The sequence below is a fragment of the Mya arenaria genome, chromosome 11 (genome assembly GCF_026914265.1).
Source record: "Mya arenaria isolate MELC-2E11 chromosome 11, ASM2691426v1".
Taxonomy (NCBI): Eukaryota; Metazoa; Mollusca; class Bivalvia; order Myida; family Myidae; genus Mya; species Mya arenaria.
The window spans coordinates 46,630,184-46,656,158 of record NC_069132.1 but is presented as its reverse complement, the minus strand read 5'-3'; the positions used below and the strand labels follow the sequence as shown (position 1 = coordinate 46,656,158).

The 25,975-nt window shown below is 33.9% G+C and overlaps 2 protein-coding genes across 4 annotated transcripts in view; one reads left to right on the top strand and one right to left on the bottom strand.

Moving 5' to 3' along the window:
- Positions 1-7,986: 7,986 nt before the first annotated feature.
- On the bottom strand, positions 7,987-9,199 carry LOC128208588 (uncharacterized). The gene is given in 4 exon segments (XM_052912143.1): positions 7,987-8,368; positions 8,731-8,828; positions 8,830-8,907; positions 9,167-9,199. Coding segments are annotated over 4 exon segments (537 nt in total). The 3' UTR covers positions 7,987-8,040.
- A 61-nt stretch (positions 9,200-9,260) lies between these two features.
- Positions 9,261-25,975, top strand: part of LOC128208039 (lysosomal cobalamin transporter ABCD4-like) — a 97,561-nt gene continuing 80,846 nt past the window's right edge. Inside the window, exons 1-3 of one of the 3 annotated variants that reach the window (XM_052911335.1) lie at positions 9,285-9,307; positions 18,380-18,518; positions 22,933-22,991. In XM_052911335.1, coding sequence (XP_052767295.1) covers positions 22,963-22,991 — 29 coding nt within the window. In that variant the 5' untranslated portion in view covers positions 9,285-9,307; positions 18,380-18,518; positions 22,933-22,962. Of the gene's footprint in view, positions 9,308-9,349; positions 9,763-18,379; positions 18,519-22,932; positions 22,992-25,975 lie in introns of those variants that run through there. The other 2 variants (XM_052911336.1, XM_052911338.1) reach the window with 2 other exon arrangements.

Sequence of the window (25,975 nt, the reverse complement as noted above, 5' to 3'; positions counted from 1 at the left end):
ATACTTTACAAATGATTTATTAATAGCAGTTATTTCGTGTTTTTCCATTAAAAAAAGTTACTAGGTATGTCTACCGAGTAGAGTTCATTCCTTATGCGTGATCTGCCGTTGATTTTATAACATGATATTAACGAGTTAGGTATATATCTGGAAAATTTATCCCAGTAAAAGTAAGTCTTCAATAGCATAGTGGATACGACACTTCACTGCATTTTTTTTCATTTTGGTATTTAATTACAATAACGATATCAAAGAGTAAAATATTTTATTAATTATTTTATTAAAAAAGTGTCCTTAGATTCGTTACAGGAAAAAAAAAACTTTTTGGTGCCAATCTGGTGTACAGTCCCTTTCATAAACAACAAGTGAAGCCAATGCTGTATTAATTTCAGACGAACAAATAAAGAAAGCAAAAAGTGTGACCAATGTGAGAATACCTTACATTATTTATAAATTTTCATTCGATTCAGACAATTTTAATGCTAGAAATCACAAAAAAACATTCCCTTGAATTATTCCTGTCATAGTTTAAAGCTACCCTCTCACAGATTTACCGTTTTTACAACTCTTTTTTTTTTGTCTTGCAAAGAGCAAATTTTTGCGTAAACATCTTCAAACCAATGATATCAGATTGCTGACAAACAATCAGCTCGTAGTTTGTCATATTTCCGTTCAAAAATTAATGTTTTATGGCTTAAACCGTTACTAACAGTTTAAGAATAATGCTTAAAACATCAATTTTTAAATTTTAATATAATATATTTGCCATCTAAATTTTGGTCAGCTTATATAACTGGTTTCCATGGATTTTCGCAAAAATTGGCTCGTTCCAAGACAAAAAATAAACAAGTTGTCAAAATGAGAGTGCAGCTTTAAACTCATACCGTAATAAAATTTCAATGCACTACATTTGACATAATTTTAAACAGATGAAAAAATGTTATTTTTAAAAAGCACAATATATCCTTTATGTGACCTTACATTATAATGAATTTATTCAGATCATAATTAAGTGACTTTTCTTGCACTTAAATGTGAACAAGAAAGCTTGGGATTGAACACTAAATGAAACAAGAATGAAATTAAATGAATCACAAACTATCATCAAAATCATACACACAAATGTTCTTTGATATACAAAAAAATGAAACTTTTTAGACTTTCAAAAAATTAACTTTTACTAAATACGGTTATATAAAATGATGAATACATTTGTAGGATTTGATATCGGCTTCGGCTTCGTTCATTTTTCTAAACTTTCTCTCTATGATGAGGAATAAATTTTATTCACTGCAGTTGTGTTCTAAGTTTATGAAAATAAGAACAATTCATTAACTACTGTTGATCATTGCAGATTGTGGGAGGTCATGGTTGGTTTCAATGAACCACCAATAAGCCTTGCCAAAATTGGATACTGATTGGTCAGTCAGGTGCTTTTGGTAGGCATGATTAGCATGAATGTTAATTTTAACCATCATTTATGAATGTTTACACAATCAATGCATATTGAAATAACAAGCGAAATGTTAGTTTGAATGATGAAAGCCATGAAATATGTGAAGTATTCAAAAAGAGACCATTTTTTCACCTTGTGTAAAAAATAAGAAAATTGTTAAGTAACATTATTTATTGTTTATCAGGAAAATGTTGAAATCTCATGTTTAGGCCTATATTGATCATACTTGATTGCTATGTTATTGGCACGTATTGCAATATGTTTTATTCATTGCAATATTTATGTAAAACATTAATTATTATGTTGACTTAAGTTTGTAGATAAGAACTAATGGTATAGATGATGTGAGAATGATCTGGTAAGTCTTTAAAACCCCTTTTGGTATTGTGAGTTCTTTGCTCCAGTCTTGTTCAGTTTAGCTTTTGAAGATTTTCAAAGTAACTGCAAAACAAGTCCAGCTGTCTAGAAAGACTATATCAAACCCTGATCAGACATAATTTATTGTCTTTGCAAATTACAAACTTGGCAATGGTTTTATCATAACATAGGATATTGGTTTTAAAGAACATTGTAGTGTTTTTGTATGTGGAATGAAATATCATAAGTGGCACTAAATTGAACATAATTTATAGTTCTCATTGATATTACACATAGCCCCAAGTACATGTTGATCTAAGATTTAAGGCTTGGATGGAGGCAGGACAAGAAAAATGTATGTTAATACATTGTTCTTTCCAACGCAAGAACTGTTTGTTTATTCAAGTAAATAAAGCAATCCCCACACCAAGGAACTGCAGTAATGCATAACCAGCTAAATTGACATTATGAGTTGGAGTTCAAATTGCTGCAATTAAAGGCACATCTAGTTTTCAGAATTATTCAAACTCTGATTTAGCAACCTTCATATAGTTATATGAACTACTTTTGCGAAATAAAAGCTTTTTTAGATTTACAAGGACGGGTGAAAAGTATTTGCCAAATGTACTGCAACACCTGATACCTGTTGCCTAGGAATCCAACAAATTCTTGGCACTCCAAATGTTACAGTTATATTCAATTTGGAGTGCCTGAAAAGAACGCTTCTTGATTCTACATTCAACATCTTCTTTCGGTATGACATATTGGACCAGGAGAATCATGAACCTACAACCTTTTGCATTTATTAAGATAGGGAGCTATCAGGACAGTGACAGAGGACAATACAAGAATGGCCAACTGCTGCATTTATTGAGTTATCTAATGCATACAAATTAAGACGGAGAAAATAATTCTTATTTTTTCCAAACTGCTTCCTTAAGCATCTCGCACATGTATGTAGTTGTCTTTTACAATGATTGTTCAAAGTTACAATGGCCCTGTGGGTTAAAGATGCTCTGTCCACGGGGTAACAGGTTTTATACATAATAGGGTTATATGTATTGCGTTTTGATCCAGGAGGTTGTATTCGACTCAATTAGATTTTTGCAGATTCGGATATCACAAGGCACAAGCCGAATAAAATCAAAATCTACAAAAAACTACCAGAATCAAATATGACATTCCGCCATATCCGGATCAAAACGCAGTACTAATAACCCTTTTGTTATATACATTACCGATTAGATCACTTAGAAGCAACATCTTTGCATAATAAATTTCATTTCAAGGATGCACTCATTGGTTTTATGACGTCAATTTAATATTGCGCAACATACTTGTTATGACGGGACGTCACAAGAGTGGTATATGGCCGTATTGCACTGGAGCGGAATATGAGTTAAAGTATTTTGTTATATGTATTGCATGTGGATTGATGAAGGGTATAAAATAAAGAATAAAATTATGTTTGGTATTCCATTATCACTAGCAGTGTGATGAACTGCTGACACCATGTTATGAAATTTGATGGTCAAAGTATTTAAAAGACATTTCAATATTTCATACTTTCAAAACGATATTCATCTCATCTTAGTCTACTCAACTTGCTTTGCTATGTACAAAAGTCAGCAACAGTAATATGAATAGCATTAGACAGAAGGCAGTGCCTAATATTTATCAACAGCACTAAGTTATCATGGTAACATGTTATATGAATTGAATACCAAGTACAAATTAAGAGGAAGAAAATAATTCTTCACTTTTTAAATAAAAACTACTTCCTAATAGCATTGTGTATGCAGTATGACATAGGTGTACAATGTACATGTCTTTTACAAAGATTGTTCAAAGTATGGCCCTGTGGTTTAAAGCTCCCCTGAAAAAGAGGTGACAGGTTTTCTATATAGTATATAATTACATCATTGAAAACTTTCTCTGAAACTGCAAATAAAAGTCCTTTGATATAAAATGATTTGATCAAATTAAAGAAGTATGTGTGCCAACCACGTAAATTAATTTGTACAAGTCTTATTTAACAATTTGAGAAATTCAAAAGAACTATGACTTTATCTGATTTAACGCTTTAGCCCCCCCCACCCCCCTCACTCTACACACACTTAACTATATTTTTCAAATTTCCTTTGCAGCTTGTAAGCAGTTTTAGTCTAAAGTTTAAGCTAGACCATTGAACAGTGACCCCTTGTGATGTGAGACGATTTTTTCAATGCTTAGAACATGGTTGTCAACATTCCCCTGAATAAAGCCCTAGTCCATCAGTGCTTTCAGCACTTTGATTACTCTTATTTTCAATTTGTTGATTTATGTTTGAAATCGTACCACATAAATGAACATTTGTGAGCGATCATGCATTTTTCGGCGAGTATTGGGCTATGATACAAAAAAGGAGAAACATTTCCATCATGGTCGTATATTGCACAGGATCAAGTTATTCGAAACTCTTCGATTTTGATAAATATATAACCATAATATACAAAAAATGATAGAAAACTTTCTATGTGTCAAAATCAAACGCTTATCGATTTATCACTTTTGGGCTATATCCGGTGTCCGTTCCCCCACAAAGGTGTTTTAGGGGTGAAAAATCCTTTGTTTTTCAACCTCACAGTTCTTTCGTAATGGCGAATTTCAGTTTCTGGTTGGTGCATTTTGTTTGAATATGCTGTAAAGTTCAATCTTACTAGCATAAAAGTTATAAACAACACTGGTGGTATTAAGCAAATAATTATAACTGAATTTTGCAGTATGTTTTTCCTCCCATGCACAAAAAGGAAATACTATATACTTAGGGCATCTACAATCAATATATTTATATGCGTCACATAACAATTTGTTCATGTCTGATTTATTCTGAATAATGCTCATTTTCATCCTTAGGCCAAATAAAAAATAGGTGCGTTTCAGGTAACGCTGCAAAAAAAAATAGGGTAGGTAGGTTGGAATATTTTTTATTTCTTTATTATTTTTTATTTTGATAACTTGATTTCAGTTGACTCAGACTGTAACAATTAAACTAGTATTTAATTAAAGACATCAATTTTCAGGTTTATCAGCAGTTTTTAAACATGTCCATGCTTCGAAGGAAACGTTCTTTATATGTCTGGTTTAATACTTTGACAATGATGGTTGGATTCCAACTAAGTTATGGTATACCACTCTGCTATTATTAAAGACTTTCCAGGAACGGTTTTACTTATATGTATGCACCCTTTGGCTTTCAATCACCCTCTGTAGTATGCTAACCTGCCTGTAACATAATTACATGGAGAGTGGGACAGCAAATTTACCATATAAGCCATCAGCCAAGGAAACCTCAATGCTGTCAAGAGGACCTGGGGGTTCAGGTTTGAAGAACAAGTAACACGCAGGTTTTGTTGCCAAAATTGCACACTTAAGTCTGACATATCAATCAAGAAAATATAGGTCAAGGATTGAAATATACCTGCAACACAAGCACAAACTAAATACAATCAGAAATCCAACTCTAATATTGTCACCTTTTCGTATACATTTCGTAACAAATGCTTTTCGTACCCAAATTTATTTTTTCAGGGAAAAATAGGTTAACCGTTTTTTTAATTATATGTTTTACGAATGGCCAGAGATGTAAAGCGTCAGAGGAGGAGGAAATACAAATAAAAAATAAAATTATAGTTCTGGAATTTTATTTTTTGGTCGGGGAAAAAACACACAGAAAAGCAAAAGCTATGATGTATCCTTTATGATTTTCTATTTTAATGTCAAGTCGATATGTAAGTGTGTGCACATTTGTTTTTGTTTTATCTGACAAGTTCACTTCATATTTTCATTAATCACTCTTTATACTTTGTAAATGCGTGTTATAAAAGACAAGTGACATAAAAAAATCAATTATTTTTGGTAAATTTATTTGCCATTTAGAATTTAAGGAATCGGCCATCACGCCACTGCATCGTCTTGGCTGCAAATTGTCCGATACCAGATGCTTGTTATAAAAGACAAGTGACATAAAAAAAATCAATTATTTTTGGTAAATTTATTTGCCATTTAGAATTTAAGGAATCGGCCATCACGCCACTGCATTGTCTTGGCTGCAAATTGTCCGATACCAGTTCACCAACCATGTCATTGTTACAGTTAGCAAAAGAGCTTTTTATCTGTTTGTTTCTTTCTATAAAGAGAATAATACTTATCTCCAGGAACTTGTAAATCAACTGATTATAGCTGATAAAACAATAGCTTTCTTGCATACCGGACGTGTGTTTCCGGTCATGTGACCGGTGCTGGAAAAACTATTCTCCCACCTCAGACAAGTAGATCAAATAATTTAATAACCATGCTAGAAATTCTTATCTTGCACACCGGCGAAGATAAAATGCCCGAATGGAACTCCTTTTTAATGGTCACCACATTGAAGTTACCTCCCTTGTTGAAGACAGTCGTCTGTAGCATCATAGAAACCTTGTCTTGTTATCAAATATCTATACGCATTATTTTCACTACGAACAAAAGAGTTCCAGCAAAAAATACATTTTTACTTAATTTTGTTTAACTGAGGTGGGAGAAAAAGCATCTACCATAGCCGCTCGTGTAAGATAGGTTCATCTCGACCCTCGCGCAGGGTGTTTTGCCGTATTTATTGATCTCAGTTTAAATTGATTGCCATTGAAGTGTTTTATTGCCGAAACAATTAAGATTCTCAAAAGTTAAGTCATAAAGTTCAACTGCTAAATAAGATTAGTACGCGATCTATTTGGAGCGGACTTAAACGTACCACTTCTTGAGTATGTAGACCGTCCAAATACATCCGAGGTTGTTTTTGAAAAAAATGGCCGAGGAGCTCCGAATGATCCGCATCATGGTGAAAGGTGGATTTTCATTGGTTGAACTATATTTTCATCCAATCAGAGAGCATGTAATAAAGTAAGTGTTTTGCACGTTGTGGTAAAACATGTGTCATTAATGTCAACAAAAGGATTAATAATTTAAAGTTGACAGTAAATTATTCGGTGCAGAAGGGGATTAAAATAACTAATAGACAATGCTGTTCTTTGTCATGCCTTACCAACATGTTTAAATACATGACATTGACCTTCATTGCCAATATCGGAAAATGACAGAACTGAGAAGTGAAACAGAAAGTAGACAACTTGTCTCTGAAACTTTTAAGAACTTGTTAATCAAACAAGACTATTTCAAAGAGTTAAAACAAGGGATAAAACAATGTATGGTGTTAACGGAGTCAGTGCATATTGGAGGTTATAAATGTTTGTAAATATATGAAAGAGGCATTTGTTATTAGAAATACATTAATTAACATTGTGACTTAACTTTATGCAGTTTTTTTTCCTCACTGCCTATGTTAAAAATTGATATATATACTATTTATTACTCATACATATTAGGTTTGATTGAATGAATTTATTTAATTAGTTCTTTTGATCTATAGTCAATACTGTTTGAAATCTTGGAAATTATTTCTTTTGAAAACTATAATGTTTAGACACGTGGCATTGATTTGTGTATACTATTATGTATTAAGACGATATACTATTGTATAAGTCTAATAAACTGTCTGTTCTGTTCATATTATGTTGAAAATATAATGTTATTCATTATAGTGTTATATAAATTATATCCTTTGTAAATATTTATGAAGAATTTCCCAAGTTTGCCAAAATTGACGCGAAAATTGCCAATCTCACGGGTATAGGATATATTCCCAAAATACCGAAAAAAAACAACCTGAGGGATCACAGTGGGGTTGCAACTGGGTCACGGACATTACGGACCATGGACATTACGGACCAGACATTACGGGCCAGATTTAGGGACATTAAGGACCAGATTTAGGGACATTACAGACCATGATTAATAATGTTATTAACATTTTTTTTTTCATTCACTCCTTGGTCTTTAATTTGTTAATAAATACGTGAATATGAGTGCTCAGTATTGGTGACACATGACAATTATCTTCAATATAACTGTGAAAAAACCCGTGTAATTCAAATAGATCAATGGATCAATGGTTCAATATAAATTATTGTAAAATTCCAATAGGTGTTAAAGAACAATGTATTTATATCAAATTAATAAGTAGTATAATTATGTGAATAATAATGAACGAAATTTGAAAGATTGGCAGTTAAATCAGTTACAAGCAACAGAAGAAATATTTTCCAAAACAGTTTATTTCCCAAATTCAATCGAGCACATATAAGAACATATCAATGTACACATGATTCACGAATGCAATACAACAATAACAATAAATAGCACATGTCACCAACGTCACCATTTATATCTATATTGGACCATAAAGTCCCGCACATGCTTTGAGCAGACTGCTTGTGGACAAATCGTCGGCAGAATACTCTGCCCAAAGCTTCATGAGCCGGCCTTAATTGTGTCAAAGTTGAAGCCTTGCGTTGGTAGCGGCACAGCTTCCGTTCCTTAACAAGCTTGCACAGAATGCGAATTTCCTGTGCCTCTCTGTACAGGAGTTCTACCAGCAGGTAGAATGGCAGGTTTCCTTTCTTTGCCCGTCGATTCAGCCTGGCGTGAGGCACAACCCTCAACGTCGTACTAGTCACATCTCATTCTGGATCCACATGCTGTTGAAATTATGTACATGTAGAAAGGAGTTCATTCGTTCATCGTTGGCGTCAATCTTTTCCGCTATCTTTCTGAAGTCTGCTGGAATGTAGCCCGCTGGCAGTAGAGGCAGCGCGAGGACCTTATGCATTAGCCGATACACGGCGTCCCTCGTACTGTAGGCAGCCTGAAATTGCACCAAAATAAAAATATATATATATATTTTTGTTATTATTAAAGTAGTAGTAATAGTAGTGGTATCATCATTTAAAGCTAAATGGGTGTATTATTTAAAAAATCAACGCATCTTTTATATATTTTACCTGCAGTCCACACTCTTAGGCCTTTCTCCATACAATAGGGCCTGGCCGAAGCGGAAGGCACAACCCCGAATGTCGGGATCGTCGAACACGTTTATATATAAGTCCCTGTCAGATCCCGGCCTCAAAGTCAGTCACAAACGTCTGGACTTGGGTTGATGGCAGAAGACGGACGATGGCCTAGTTCTGGCTTCCATAACTTTAATGTTGATATAATTATTTTTTTGATGTTTACAACACATGAACACGTCCAAAAAGGTAATATATAACGTGTTCGCTGAAGTTCTTTAGCTAACGATGGCCTGGAACCCCGTGCAATACGAGATGTTATAATTAATAATCTATTAGCAAGTTTTGTATCTAGACATTGAATGATAATGGCATAAAGTCACGATTTCTGTTATAACAGAGTACTTAAATGTTATGAAAATTTTCACACCTTTTTGTAATCCTTCTTTTTCTTTCCTGCCATCAGTACGAAACACAGGGGTAGTCTGGTTCCCTGCTTATAATACTGATATTTCATACAGTACGTCAGAGGCAAAGGCCAATAATGGCGGCGCCCAGTGGACACTATAAGGTTACCATTTATTTTACTTTTGTTGATCAAGTTAATATAATAACGGTATTTGAACACTCTTAATATGTAGAATATAAGGGTACACTCTAGTTTTGGTGATCACATGTCTGGAAAGAAATATTTTGACTCAAGTGATGTTTATGTAATTCGGACGTTGTGTATTTTCGGATGTTTGTCAGTCGGTCGACGTTATATTCTATACACGCTCACGGTCTGACCATTGGAATCTATACAGCCTTAATTTTTTCCGTAAAGTAAACCATGAAACTGTTGACTGCGACCATTTCAAGTAGTTTTATTTCCGGATAGCACTTGAACTCCCATTTACTATTTTAACCAAAATAAATAAAAAAAAATAAAAATAAAAAAATGTATTAATTACTGTATTCAGGCAATGTGACGAGCACCTTTGCTTCCAATATGTTGACATTGATAAACAACCTCAAGTAAACTTTGTAAGTGCTCCGTCACCTAGTCCAAATAATTGTACGTTGACGGATTTTTTTTAGATTTTTGATATGGCAAATCCTTCACGTACAAATTGTTTAGTATCAAAAGTGGGTAGTTGTTCCGATCAGGATTCCGGGTTAAAGCATATAGCGTCTATAAAATATCATAAAAACAAGAAATATTACCAGATAATGTTATTTTATATTAGTTCCGTACACAAAAAATAAATATCCAACTTATAATTATGAGTTTGACGGCTTTTCTTCATTTCATTCTGTCAAAACATAACGATATATACATGAAGGGCACCTGCAAGGCTTCAGTGCACAGTTTTAAATCGCTCGGAACATTTCGGCCATGGCCGAGTTGTTACGATTGTATAACGAGGTCTATCTCGAAGCTTTGTCGGAGGAGGCCGAGTTATTACGATTGTATGGAGTTGTTACCCTTCGCATAATTGTTTTCTGTGTCAGTCAACTTTCGTTTTATTGGAAAGGTAAACAACTTGTTTTAATGCATTAAATGCTTGTTTAGTGCAAAATAGCATTTCACTTACATGGTAAAATATGAATATAACTCATTTATGATCAATTTCAACCATAAAATACTTCACTTAAAACAATTTCAATATTTTTAAAACACCCCCGTTTTTTGCACATTCCCGTTTAGACGTTAGGGATTGGAAGAATCCCGTATAACACGTCTAATATTTTAGACTACTCCGTCACCATGATGTGGTACGAAAGGATTGGGATCAAGTATGCTAACAGTAAAAGATATATGATTTTACTTTGACGTTTGAAATATCAAAGACGAATATTTGAATGTTATTTTATGTATACATGTTTGGTTCATAATGGTACTTTGTCAAGTGTAAGACCCACAAACTTTCTTCAAAGTTGAAATCACTATTGCAGTTAATTGTAACCACAACCCAGGTCTGGGGATTAGTGGGGACTTTGACTTTCGGTCCAGCCTATCCAAGGTAAAATTCTGCCCTGCAGCGAAGAACTAATGGTCAAACCAAATCAAATGCTCCCACATCCCGGAACCCTAGGTAAGGTCCATTCCAGCTATATTTTGCGCGAAGATAAAACCACACTATTCACCCGGCACTGCCAGGCCATCAGGAAGGTAAATACATGGCCCATTTCCCTGACTACATATGTATCCCTGGACTGGGTCGGGGCGCGGTTACAAATGACTGGTGCATAACATTCTAAATGCAATGTCAGATTCTAATTGAGAGAATTGCTCCCATTTGTCCAAATTTTATTTTCATCAATTGTGGCAATGAAAGCAGATCAGTTATCATGCACAGTAAAGATTTTCCGTTTCATTTTGTAATTTATCTTGAAGAATATCAGACTGTGGGAACTGAAAGGTTTTCTACCAAGACTTACATTCATAGTTGATAATGACAAAGTTATCAAGTATTGCATTACTTAAATATAATTTCAGGTTATGCAGATTGTTGAGAGCAATATGATGAGGGAATTAAGGCAGGAAAGAGTACCTGAGTCTTATAGTCTGGTAATGTTAACAAGAAATGTTTAAAATGTTTTTTTAATCATGATTTTCCAATATGATATTATGTGTATTGTGATCTTAAAATTGGACTTTTTTCTTTATTGGATTTTTAGGAATATTTAACTGCTTCAGACTTTGAAAAAATATCATGACAGTAAAGCAAACCACAAAGTATGTTTTGATATATTTTGCCTAATACTACCGTACAGGCCATCCATATAGCATACTTTTGTTGTAAAAAAAACATCTTAATATTTGCACAATAGGTTTTAAGACATTGATTTTTGGAAGGTGATCAACAAAAGAAAGATTTTTCATAGAATTTTCTTTTATATTATGATTTAATTGCAGTATGTACTCATGGCAAAATGGTGTTCGAGAGGTGGCGAATAAGGATTTGCTTGCAGCATTGAAGAACGATAATATGTATGTTGTATTTGTTTTCTTCTATATATTTGAATACTGTGTTAAACTTTAAATCTTGCCATGAAATAAGTATCATGCATTCCAATTTCAATTTGCCAGTATTACTATATCATAATCCTAAAAGATCCTCTACAATTAAACTTTGTGCAAATTTTTTTGTTATACATGTGTGAAATTCTTGTAATTTCCTGCGAACAGCATTTATTCCTGTATTGCATATAAACTGATAAATGCCCAAGATTGCCAAAAAATTGCTAACTGCTGATCTTTGATAAATGGGGATGCTTTTAATTTATATCTTTATTATTTTTTTTTTTTCAGGCAAAGAACAGAAAGAAAGGTTCTCTTAACATAGAAAGTAAAGAAATAATGAAGTTCACACTACAGTTGACAATCTGGATGTGTTTCCTTTGTTATTTAAACATGATTTATTTTAACTTACATAACAAGTATGCACTACAATAATGAATATCTATATTAATAGAAATGATATTCCATTAAACATGGATATGGAAAAAATATTCTTTGACAGTGCAAGATAAGATAAATCCAGACATAGTCAGAGTCTTCAGTTAACTTGGATGTGTTCCATTTGTTTCATCCACATACTTGAAATTTGTCTTGTAACTACATGTATTTTTATGAGGTTAAGTGGTGAGTAATCAACCTTTATCATAACATTTTCTTATTTGGGGATAGTATGTATTTATGTTGACACTATGTGTACCTTCATTCTCTTCATTTTTCGGTATGAAACAAGACCAAATGTGTCATTTTAGTTTAACCATTTTAAACTGTATTTATTATACTCTTCATTGAATACCCATTCATATATTATCAAACATTTTAACAAATTTAAATGTGTTGTTATTTTGATTATATTGTATCGGTGTCATAGGGTATGTCCATTCCTAACCTTCAAGATAAAACAGATATATTCTTTGTTGTAAAATGTGTTCTTTATGCATATACATATAGAGTGGCTACAGAGAACTCAACACTTAGCATTTTTCTTACTAAATATCTAAGGGTTTCCCTGCATGTGATTGCTACATTCAGTGTACCTCATGTTATATAATACATAATAAATGATCGATAAAACAGATTAAGAACCAAAGCTGTTGTTAAATACTTTTTAAAAGCTGTATATGTACAAGACAATACTGACACTGTATAGACACCAATGTTTGTCCCAACTTGAAGATGTATAGATTCCAATGATTGCCTTGAGTTGAGGCTGTATAGATTCTAATGTTTATCTTAAGTTGAGGCTGTATAGATTCTAATGTTTGTCTTCAGTTGAGGCTGTATAGATTCTAATGTTTATTTTAAGTTGAGGCTGTATAGATTCCAATGTTTATCTTCAGTTGAGGCTGTATAGATTCTAATGTTTGCTTTCAGTTAAGGCTGTATAGATTCTAATGTTTATCTTAAGTTGAGGCTGTATAGATTCCAATGTTTGTCTTAAGCTGAGGCTGTATAGATTCCAATGTTTGTCTTCAGTTGAGGATGTATAGATTCTAATGTTTGTCTTCAGTTGAGGCTGTATAGATTCCAATGTTTGTCTTCAGTTGAGGATGTATAGATTCTAATGTTTGTCTTCAGTTGAGGCTGTATAGATTCCAATGTTTGTCTTAAGTTGAGGCTGTATAGATTCTAATGTTTGTCTTCAGTTAAGGCTGTATAGATTCTAATGTTTATCTTAAGTTGAGGCTGTATAGATTCTAATGTTTGCTTTCAGTTGAGGCTGTATAAATTCTAATGTTTGTCTTCAGTTGAGGCTGTATAGATTCCAATGTTTGTCTTCCGTTGAGGCTGTATAGTTTCTAATGTTTTTCTTCAGTTGAGGCTGTATAGATTCCAATGTTTATCTTCAGTTGAGGCTGTATAGATTCTAATGTTTATCTTAAGTTGAGGCTGTATAGATTCCAATGTTTATCTTCAGTTGAGGCTGTATAGATTCCAATGTTTGTCTTCTGTTGAGGCTGTATAGATTCTAATGTTTGCTTTCAGTTGAGGCTGTATAGATTCTAATGTTTGTCTTCAGTTGAGGCTGTATAGATTCCAATGTTTGTCTTAAGTTGAGGCTGTATAGATTCTAATGTTTATCTTAAGTTGAGGCTGTATAGATTCTAATGTTTGCTTTCAGTTAAGGCTGTATATATTCTAATGTTTGTCTTCAGTTGAGGCTGTATAGATTCCAATGTTTGTCTTAAGCTGAGGCTGTATAGATTCCAATGTTTGTCTTCAGTTGAGGCTGTATAGATTCCAATGTTTATCTTAAGGTGAGGCTGTTTAGATTCTAATGTTTATCTTAAGTTGAGGCTGTATAGATTCTAATGTTTGCTTTCAGTTAAGGCTGTATATATTCTAATGTTTGCCTTCAGTTGAGGCTGTATAAACTCCAATGTTTGTCTTCAGTTGAGGCTGTATAGATTCCAATGTTTGTCTTAAGCTGAGGCTGTATAGATTCCAATGTTTGTCTTCAGTTGAGGATGTATAGATTCTTATGTTTGTCTTCAGTTGAGGCTGTATAGATTCCAATGTTTGTCTTAAGTTGAGGCTGTATAGATTCCAATGTTTGTCTTAAGCTGAGGCTGTATAGATTCCAATGTTTGTCTTCAGTTGAGGATGTATAGATTCTAATGTTTGTCTTCAGTTGAGGCTGTATAGATTCCAATGTTTGTCTTCAGTTGAGGATGTATAGATTCTAATGTTTGTCTTCAGTTGAGGCTGTATAGATTCCAATGTTTGTCTTAAGTTGAGGCTGTATAGATTCTAATGTTTGTCTTCAGTTAAGGCTGTATAGATTCTAATGTTTATCTTAAGTTGAGGCTGTATAGATTCTAATGTTTGCTTTCAGTTAAGGCTGTATAAATTCTAATGTTTGTCTTCAGTTGAGGCTGTATAGATTCCAATGTTTGTCTTCCGTTGAGGCTGTATAGTTTCTAATGTTTGTCTTAAGTTGAGGCTGTATATATTCTAATGTTTGTCTTCCGTTGAGGCTGTATAGATTCTAATGTTTATCTTCAGTTGAGGCTGTATAGTTTCTAATGTTTGTCTTCCGTTGAGGCTGTATAGTTTCTAATGTTTATCTTCAGTTAAGGCTGTATAGATTCCAATGTTTGTCTTCCGTTGAGGCTGTATAGATTCCAATGTTTGTCTTCCGTTGAGGCTGTATAGATTCCAATGTTTGTCTTCAGTTAAGGCTGTATAGATTCCAATGTTTGTCTTCCGTTGAGGCTGTATAGTTTCTAATGTTTATCTTCAGTTAAGGCTGTATAGATTCCAATGTTTGTCTTCCGTTGAGGCTGTATATATTCTAATGTTTGTCTTCCGTTGAGGCTGTATAGATTCTAATGTTTATCTTCAGTTGAGGCTGTATAGTTTCTAATGTTTGTCTTCCGTTGAGGCTGTATAGTTTCTAATGTTTATCTTCAGTTAAGGCTGTATAGATTCCAATGTTTGTCTTCCGTTGAGGCTGTATAGATTCCAATGTTTGTCTTCCGTTGAGGCTGTATAGATTCCAATGTTTATCTTAAGTTGAGGCTGTATAGGTTCTAATGTTTGTCTTCCGTTGAGGCTGTATAGATTCCAATGTTTGTCTTCCGTTGAGGCTGTATAGATTCCAATGTTTGTCTTCCGTTGAGGCTGTATAGATTCCAATGTTTATCTTAAGTTGAGGCTGTATAAATTCTAATGTTTGTCTTCCGTTGAGGCTGTATAGATTCTAATGTTTGTCTTCCGTTGAGGCTGTATAGATTCCAATGTTTGTCTTCCGTTGAGGCTGTATAGATTCCAATGTTTGTCTTCCGTTGAGGCTGTATAGATTCCAATGTTTATCTTAAGTTGAGGCTGTATAAATTCTAATGTTTGTCTTCCGTTGAGGCTGTATAGATTCTAATGTTTGTCTTCCGTTGAGGCTGTATAGATTCCAATGTTTGTCTTCCGTTGAGGCTGTATAGATTCCAATGTTTATCTTAAGTTGAGGCTGTATTGATTCCAATGTTTGTCTTCCGTTGAGGCTGTATAGATTCCAATGTTTGTCTTCCGTTGAGGCTGTATAGATTCCAATGTTTGTCTTCCGTTGAGGCTGTATAGATTCCAATGTTTGTCTTCCGTTGAGGCTATATAGATTCCAATGTTTATCTTAAGTTGAGGCTGTATAGGTTCTAATGTTTGTCTTCCGTTGAGGCTGTATAGATTCCAATGTTTGTCTTCCGTTGAGGCTGTATAGATTCCAATGTTTGTCTTCCGTTGAGGCTGTATAGATTCCAATGTTTATCTTAAGTTGAGGCTGTATAAATTCTAATGTTTGTCTTCCGTTGAGGCTGTATAGATTCCAATGTTTGCCTTGAGTTGAGGCTGTATAGATTCCAATGTTTGTCTTCCGTTGAGGCTGTATAGATTCTAATGTTTGCTTTCAGTTGAGGCTGTATAGATTCCAATGTTTGTCTTAAGCTGAGGCTGTATAGATTCTAATGTTTGTCTTAAGTTGAGGCTGTATAGATTCCAATGTTTGTCTTCAGTTGAGGCTGTATAGATTCCAATGTTTGTCTTAAGCTGAGGCTGTATAGATTCTAATGTTTGTCTTCAGTTGAGGCTGTATAGATTTCAATGTTTGTCTTAAGTTGAGGCTGTATAGATTCTAATGTTTATCTTAAGTTGAGGCTGTATAGGTTCTAATGTTTGCTTTCAGTTAAGGCTGTATATATTCTAATGTTTGTCTTCAGTTGAGGCTGTATAGATTCCAATGTTTGTCTTCAGTTGAGGCTGTATATATTCTAATGTTTGTTTTCAGTTGAGGCTGTATAGATTCCAATGTTTATCTTAAGGTGAGGCTGTTTAGATTCTAATGTTTATCTTAAGTTGAGGCTGTATAGATTCTAATGTTTGCTTTCAGTTAAGGCTGTATATATTCTAATGTTTGCCTTCAGTTGAGGCTGTATAGATTCTAATGTTTATCTTAAGGTGAGGCTGTATAAACTCCAATGTTTGTCTTCAGTTGAGGCTGTATAGATTCCAATGTTTGTCTTAAGCTGAGGCTGTATAGATTCCAATGTTTATCTTAAGTTGAGGCTGTATAGATTCTAATGTTTGCTTTCAGTTAAGGCTGTATAGATTCTAATGTTTATCTTAAGTTGAGGCTGTATAGATTCCAATGTTTGTCTTAAGTTGAGGCTGTATAGATTCTAATGTTTATCTTAAGTTGAGGCTGTATAGATTCCAATGTTTGTCTTCAGTTGAGGCTGTATAGATTCTAATGTTTATCTTAAGTTGAGGCTGTATATATTCTAATGTTTGTCTTCAGTTGAGGCTGTATAGATTCTAATGTTTGTCTTCAGTTGAGGCTGTATAGATTCTAATATTTGTCTTCAGTTGAGGCTGTATAGATTCCAATGTATGTCTTCAGTTAAGGCTGTATAGATTCTAATATTTGTCTTCAGTTGAGGCTGTATAGATTCCAATGTTTGTCTTAAGCTGAGGCTTTATAGATTCTAATATTTGTCTTCAGTTGAGGCTGTATATATTCTAATGTTTGCTTTCAGTTAAGGCTGTATAGATTCTAATGTTTATCTTAAGTTGAGGCTGTATATATTCTAATGTTTGTCTTCAGTTGAGGCTGTATAGATTCTAATGTTTGTCTTCAGTTGAGGCTGTATAGATTCTAATATTTGTCTTCAGTTGAGGCTGTATAGATTCCAATGTTTGTCTTAAGCTGAGGCTGTATAGATTCTAATGTTTGTCTTCAGTTGAGGCTGTATAGATTCCAATGTATGTCTTCAGTTAAGGCTGTATAGATTCTAATATTTGCCTTCGGTTGAGGCTGTATAGATTCCAATGTTTGTCTTCAGTGGAGGCTGTATAGTTTCTAATGTTTGTCTTCAGTGGAGGCTGTATAGATTCTAATGTTTATCTTAAGTTGAGGCTGTATATACTCCAATGTTTGTCTTCAGTTGAGGCTCTATAGATTCTAATATTTGCCTTCAGTTGAAGCTGTATAGATTCTAATATTTGTCTTCAGTTGAGGCTGTATAGATTCTAATATTTGCCTTCAGTTGAGGCTGTATAGATTCTAATATTTGTCTTCAGTTGAGGCTGTATATATTTTAATGTTTGTCTTCAGTTCAGGCTGTATAGATTCCAATGTTTATCTTAAGGTGAGGCTGTATAGATTCTAATGTTTATCTTAAGGTGAGGCTGTATAGACTCCAATGTTTGTCTTAAGCTGAGGCTATATAGATTATTATGTTTGTCTTCAGTTGAGGCTGGATGGATTCCAATGTTTGTCTTAAGCTGAGGCTGTATAGATTCTAATGTTTGTCTTCAGTTGAGGCTGTATTACTTACAATGTTTGTCCAAATTTGAGGCTGTATTGATTCCAAGGTCTCTCAAAACTGTTTAGATTCCAATATCTTTCTTAATATGAAGCTGTATACAGTCCAATGTAAGTTCTATGTTGGAGTTGAAAAGAGTCCATTGTCTGTCCTACGGTTTAGCTGTTGATCGAACTTGGGAACAGTGAGATATAATTGTTTATTTCCTTGCAAAGTATTTATTTTATTAAAAATTGTCATCTTTTGTCTTAATTATTATCTGAAATCTCAAAAAATGCGGATAAAGAATTTTTTATATATTTTACGACATTTCAATGGGGGTGTATAGATTCCAGTGGTCAGACCGTGAGCGTGTATATAATATAACGTCGACCTTGTCAGTTGCCTGACTTCACGAATGCGTGGACAGCCTCGCTTGAAACTGAAACTGACATCGACCTTCGCAATATGAAAGTTGGTAAATAAGGGTGAGTATAAGCTTGTTTTTTTTTCATCGTTTTTTTCTCGCAAATTTCGTCTTTATTTGTGTTGTTAATATTGTGTTTCAGAGCCACATGTATATGGTTTAAGTGTTTACTTGTTGTAACAGGTGTAAATAAAAAAACAGTCAAATTTGCATCATTCATTTGGATCATTCACCTTAGTCTCAAATAATAGACATGTAATACGGGATTCTTCCAATCCCTAACTAGTCTAAAATAATAGATGTGTTATACGGGATTCTTCCAATCCCTAACTAGTCTAAAACAAGAGGCCCAAAAGGGCCTATGCTCTACTGGCTGGGTTTGTGTGGTCAACATCGCTGTTTTCGAAAAGAACCAATCCCTTATGGGTATCTGAATACTCAAAACTGAAGACTGTATCATGTTCGCAAGCATTTATTACACAATATCATTTTTTTTATAGTACCAAGGCCCATAATCTAATCATTTCAAGGCCCATAATCTAGTCATGCATGGGCAGATCTAGCTGGTTTTCAAAAGGAACCCAGGTCTAATGGATATCCAAATAATGTACAAGTTTCATCGAGATACAATCAAAACTGAAGACTGTATCATGTAAACGAGCAATTGTTGACTGACATACTGATTTTTTTACAATCAAGGCCCATAATCTAGGCATGGGCGGATCTGGCTGGTTTTCGAAAGGAACCCAGCTCTAATGGATATGTAGATACTGTACAAGTTTCATCGAGATACAATCAAATCTGAAGGCTGTATCGTGTAAACGAGCAATTGTTTACTGACATACTGATTTTTTTTACTATCAAGGCCCATTATCTAGGCCAAGGGCGGATCTTGTTGGTTTTCGAAAGGAAACGAGCTCTTATGGATATGTAGATACTGTACAAGTTTTGTCAAGATAAAATCAAAACTGAAGGCTGTATCGTGTTAACAAGATATTGTTTACAGGATTTTTATACTATCAAGGGCCATAATCTAGGCATGCATGGGCGGTTCTGGCTGGTTTTTGAAAGGAACCGAGCTCTAATGGATATGTAGATACTGTACAGGTTTCATCAAGATACAATCAAAACTGAAGGCTGTATCGTGTTAACATAAATTGTTTACAGACGCATGGACGCACGCACTTCTTACACATTACCATCGCATAAGCTCTTCTGGCCTTTGGCCAGTAGAGCTAATAATAGACGTGTTATACGGGATTCTTACAATCCCTAACTAGTCTAAAATAATAGACTTGTTATACGGGATTCCTCCAATCCCTAACATCTAAACGGGTTTGTGCAAAAACCGGGGAGGGGGAAGGTTGAAAAATACTGAAATTGCATTTAGTTAAGTATTTTATGTTTGAAATGGATAATAAAGGTTTATATTCATATTTAACCATGTAAGTTCAAAGTATTTTGCACACAACAAGCATTAAATGGATTAAAACACATGATTTACCTTTCCAATAAAACGTAACTGACAGACAACAATTATGCCAAGCGGAACAACTTGACCCAATCGTAATAACTCGGCCACCTCCGACAAGCTTCAAGATAGACCTCGTAAATACAATCGTAACAACTTGGCCATGGCCAAAGTTTTCCGACTGATGTAAAACTGTGAACTGCAGCCTTGCGCCAGTACATAATTATCTCCCTTATACTGTTTAGCATAATATGAAGAAAACACTAGGTGCTTCCCCTGCTTTGTATTTTGCCATTTGCCTCGTGTGGTTCCTTACTGGCACTGCATGTATAAATTGTTATGTTTTGACAGAATGAAATGAAGAAAAAACTATCAAACTCATAATTACTCGTTGGATATTCATGTTTTTGTGAACTAATATAAAATAACATTATCTGATAATCATTCTTGTTTTTATGATATTTTATAGACGCAATATGCTTTAAACAGGAATCCCGATGGGAATAACTACCCATTTTGGTACAAAACAATTAGTACATGAAGGATTTGCCATATCAAAAATCGTAAAAAAATCCGTTAACATACAATTATTTGGACTACATTCACCTGTCTAAGGTTAAGAGGTCAATGCAATGTTTGTTTACCTGTTTGTATGTGCTTGCATTGTCAGATTACAATTGAAATATTGGCCTATTGCACTACCTTATCAGGAGAAGTTAAATCATAAATGATAAACTTTATGAAAATTAAGATACTGTAGGGCTTAAAGGGGCTTTACTCCGTATGATGAAAAAAAAGAAAATTGTCGAAAACTGACATAAACTTAATATCGATTTGTACAATGTATTGAAACTTACTAACTGAAGTACCACATAGTTTACAATTTATTTATTTTATGCAGTTTTTTTCGTATTTTTCAATTAAAAAAGATTACCGTAGTATACTGGGTATAAGATGATAGGGGGTATAAGACGCAGGCAAAAAAATCCGTGAAAATCTGAGAAAAAACCTTTTAATCTATGTTTTGGGTTAAAGGACATAAAGATAGAATGTCAAAATCGTCTGCCAATTTCGGCCACCATGTTTGTTGACAGTGACATTTTTTTTTTCGTGAAAATGGCAATGGTTAACTTTAAAACCATACAATGATAATGCTAAATATGTTACAATTTTAGCTCACCTGAGCACGAAGTGCTCAAGGTGAGCTATTGTGATCGCCCTTGTGTCCGTCCGTCTTCGTCCGTCGCCAACAATTTGACTGTTAACAATCTAGAGGTCACAATTTGGGCACTATCTTAATGAAACTTGGTCAGAATGTTACCCTCAATAAAATCTTGGATGAGTTCGATATTGGGTCATCTGTGGTTAAAAACTAGGTCACCAGGTTAAATTAAAGGAAAAGCTTTTTAACACTATAGAGGTCACATTTATGACTGTATCTTCAGGAAACTTGGTCAGAATGTTAATATTAATAATCTCGAGGTCAAGTTCGATTCTGGGTCATGTGCGGTCAATAACTAGGTCACCAGATCAAATTGAAGGAAAACCTTGTTAACACTCTAGAGGTCTCATTTATGACTGCATCTTCATGAAAGTTGGTCAGAATGTTTATATTAATAATCTTTAAGTCAAGTGTAAATCTGGGTTATGTGCGGTCAAAAACTAGATCACCAGGTCAAATCATAGGAAAAGCTTGTTAGCACTCTATAGAGGTGACATTTATGACTCTATGTTCACGAAACTTAGTCAGAATGTTTATATTAATAAGCTCTAGGCCAAGTTCGAATCTGGGTCATGTGCGGTCAAAAACAAGGTCACCAGGTCAAATTAAAGGAAAAGCTTGTTAACACTCTTAGAGTCGCATATATAATGGTTTCTTCATGAAAGTTGGTCAGAATGTTTACATCAATTATCTCTAAGTCAAGTTTAAAACTGGGTCATGTGCGGTCAAAAACTAGGTCATAAGGTCAAATCATAGGAAAAGCTTGTTAGCACTCTAGAGGTCACATTTATTACTGTATCATCGGGAATCTTGGTCAGATTGTTTATATTGATTAGCTCTATGCCAAGTTTGAATCTGGGTCATTTGCAGTCAAAAACTAGGTCACTAGGTCAAATTTAAGAAAAAGCTTGTTAACACTCTAGAGGTCAGTATCTTAATGACAGTTGGTCAGAATGTGTATATTAGTAATCTCTAAGTCAAGTTTAAATCTAGGTCAATTGTGGTCAAAAACTAGGTCATTAGGTCAAATCACAGGAAAAGCTTGTTAGCACTCTAGAGGTCACATTTATGACTGAATGTTCATGAAACTTAGTCAGAATGTTTATATTGAATGGCTCTAGACCAAGTTCGAATCTGGGTCATGTGCGGTCAAAAACTAGGTCACCAGGTCAAATAATAGGAAAAGTATTTTAACACTCTAGAGGCCACATTATGACTATATGTTCATGGAACTTGATCAGAATGTTATTGTTGATGATCTTTATTGGATCAGGTGAGTGATTCAGGGCCTTCAGGGCCCTCTTGCTATTCGTTTCTGGTTAGGATAGGCACTAAAATATACTGAGTGTAACAATAGGTTTCTGTATGGCACTGAAAAGTACCTTTTATGACAATTTGTAAGATTTCTTTCTGACAGTATATTGTAAATGATAAAATGTCAAGAATGAAAAGTTTAGTTATGAAAAAAAAACTTATATTGTACGGGTTTTATCTCAAAATGTCAACTTCTACAGAAAAGAATAAAGAACGTGGAAAAATGCGAAAAACAAGACCATTATTAGTTGTACGAACCTAATTCATATAAACCAGATAAAGGCTGCCCTTCATAAAGAAAAAAAAACAAGTGTATATATTTGTGTAGGTTGATCATGAGACTAGTGTATCTCTCAATTGGTTGAACAAATCAGGTTAGTTTGGCGGCACATCAATTATACGAGGGAATGACATACTTTGATTTTATTATTGGTTGTACAAATTTAATCTTGCTGTGAACATTTTCAGGCTTGTTAAGAGCTCATTGAAAGTAAAAAGATGGAGCCAAGCAAAAGTATCTGGAGCAGGTTTGTAGCATTTTTCTTTTCTAGTTATTTTTTATTATTAAGAGCTTGTTTTATTAAATAACATCTTGGTTAAGTTGTTTGGCCATTTTAGATTTAGCCTGACAATATATAATTAAAAGCAGTGTAAGGCTGTAGGCACAACTAGTGTGATTTTACTTTTTAGCTCACCTTAGCCATAGGCTGAGGGTGAGCTATTAGGATCGAAAAATGTCCATCGTCCGTCCACACTTAGTTTGTCAACACTGTAGTGGTCACATTTTTGCCTCAGTTGTCAGGAAACTTGGTCAGGATGTGTGTCCCAGTAATTACTTGGATGAGTTCCAATATGGGTCATCTTGGATGAAAAACTAGGTCACACGACCCAAATATGGAAAAACCTTATTAACACTCTAGAGGTAACATTTTCAGCCCAAATATTCTGGAAATTTCAGAAGGGTTGTTTCGATGATTTCTAGATCAAGTTTGATTATGGGTCATCTGGTGTCAAAAACTAGGACACAGAGCCAAAATATGGAAAAACCTAGGTCACAGAGCCCAAATATGAAAAAAACCTTGTTAACACTCTAGAGGTAACATTTTCAGCCCAAATATCCTGGAAATTTGCCAGAAAAGTTGTTTTTATAATTTTTAGGTCAAGTTAAAATATGGGTTATTTGGGGTCAAAAGCTAGGTCAAAGATCTCAGTTCTCACTATTCAGTATAAATTTCTTTAGGATGGCACTATGATGTATGTATAAAGCATCTGATTCCTCATCTGTTGGTGATGTTGATATAATCCTATAAGCTGTTGTTTGCACGTACTGCAGTTTTGCAGATTCTGTTGGATCTGTGCCAGAAGAGGGTCGAAATGGTCCTAAGATCTAAAATGGTCTGTGCCATAGACCGTTTTACAGGTGAGCGATCTAGGGCCATCATGGCCCTCTTGTTTACAATTCTGTTCACAGGAGATGAAATTTTAATCCAAAAAATATTTTGATTTGACCCCAAACTGTAACTGGTAAGTGCCTGTCATTACCTAAGAACAGGTAATGTAAAATTATGAATTTTTGATACAATTAGCTCTTTGGATAACAGTAACTGATAAACCTATATGTAGTTGGATATTTCAGCATTGCTTTCATCTTATTCAATGATACCTGATATTGCCTGAGGACATATGGAGTATTTGTAGTAGGTAAAGTAAGACAGGGTCATTTAGTCAACACATTTTCATTTTCTGTGTAATTATCTATTCCTCAGTTTCTTACCAAAATTTATTTTAGATTCTTCAGCATGCATTCAAATTCATATAAGGTTGCAGTCTTATGTATGTAAATAAAGTGATCTTTTAATTTGCACTATTTTTAAACCACCTAACGCCATATGTTACATTTTGTAAGTCTGGTGCATTTTTTCAACATCTCATGTCAAAAATTAGAGATAATACATGTAATACCTGATTTCCATTTGCAATTACTTAAGTCTGAAGCCTGTGGCCTACAGCCTTAACATTATGTTGAAAAGTTTTTCAAGACGTTCGAGCTTGCTTTAGTCATGAACATGTATCTGTTAAATTCACTTATGTAAATTTATTTTTGATGAATTGAGTTGAGTATAATTTATAAAGAGATCCAATGTATCATTTGATTTTAATTTGTTTATAAATATTATCATTTGCTTGATTAAATATTTTCACTTTTCTTGGGTTAAAAGGCTGTCACATGATAACCTTTAGAAAGAGATGTTCACATGTTTAAAAGTAATGCTTTTGGAAACAACCCACCATGCATATCTGCTGGACATAATATCAGATCATTTATTTACCAGAAGATCATAGACCCATGTGGCCGAATATCATACAAAAATGACGACAAGTACAAAACATGTGTAAATATTCATACATATATATGACCTTTCGTGCACTACAGACAACATATAACATACCAAAACATACAATACCACAATTTTAACAATACAATTACTGATATATATGTGATTATATTTTATATGCATATACATATACATAAACACCCACACATACATATACACATATGACACACACACATACTTGGATATAATGCAACATTTCTAAGTTCGAAAGCCTTGTATATAAACATACTCAGATTTTTTAAAATAGTTTCATTTTCTGTATTGATCAACGCAATTAATTTATACATTCTAGGATGTTGTCTATAATACCTAGGTATAAATATCATTCTTAGTTCATTAAATAATGTGCACTCTAGAAGAAAGTATTCATCTTCTAATAAGGAACAAACAGTGCATTTACGTTCATTTAGGGGCGTTGATTGCGGTCTATTCCATCATCCCGTTTCAATGCTTAATCTATGTGAAGATAGCCGCAATTTGGACACCGACATTCTAAATTTAGTAATATTTAAAATGTTGAGATATGGTTGAAATCTAAATTCTGACACATTTTTGTAAAACCTAGCCCTACTGGACATGTCTAATCTAATTTGCCAATCTTGAATAAAAGTATCTTTTAACCTTTGTTTAACAAGACACAAAAATATCTTAACATTTCCAATTTCTTGATAAAACCAGGCATCATATAAGCCTAAACTACAAAGTAGGTCTTTTGTGAATGAATACCAATTTGGTTTGTTGGGATGCTGTTCCATATCTGTTTTCAGCATGTTATAAACCTTTTTATAATATTTACTTTCATTACTATGTAATAGTTTTACCCAGTATTTAATTATACTCATGTATCTTATTGTCTTAAAGCTAAGCCTCCCTAACTCTCCATAAATGAAGTCATTTTGTGTCGTCTTTTTTACACCGAGAAGACATTTACAGAATTGTAAATGAACTCGTTCAACTTGATTGCCTTGAGCAAATCCCCAAACTTCCCCAGCATAATTTAAAATAGGCGCAACAAGTTTGTCAAATAAATCAAGTCTATGTTTAACTGATATGCTAGTAAATTTATAAAGATATTTGTTCATTTGAAATATCGCTTTAAGTGCTTAACCAGCTAA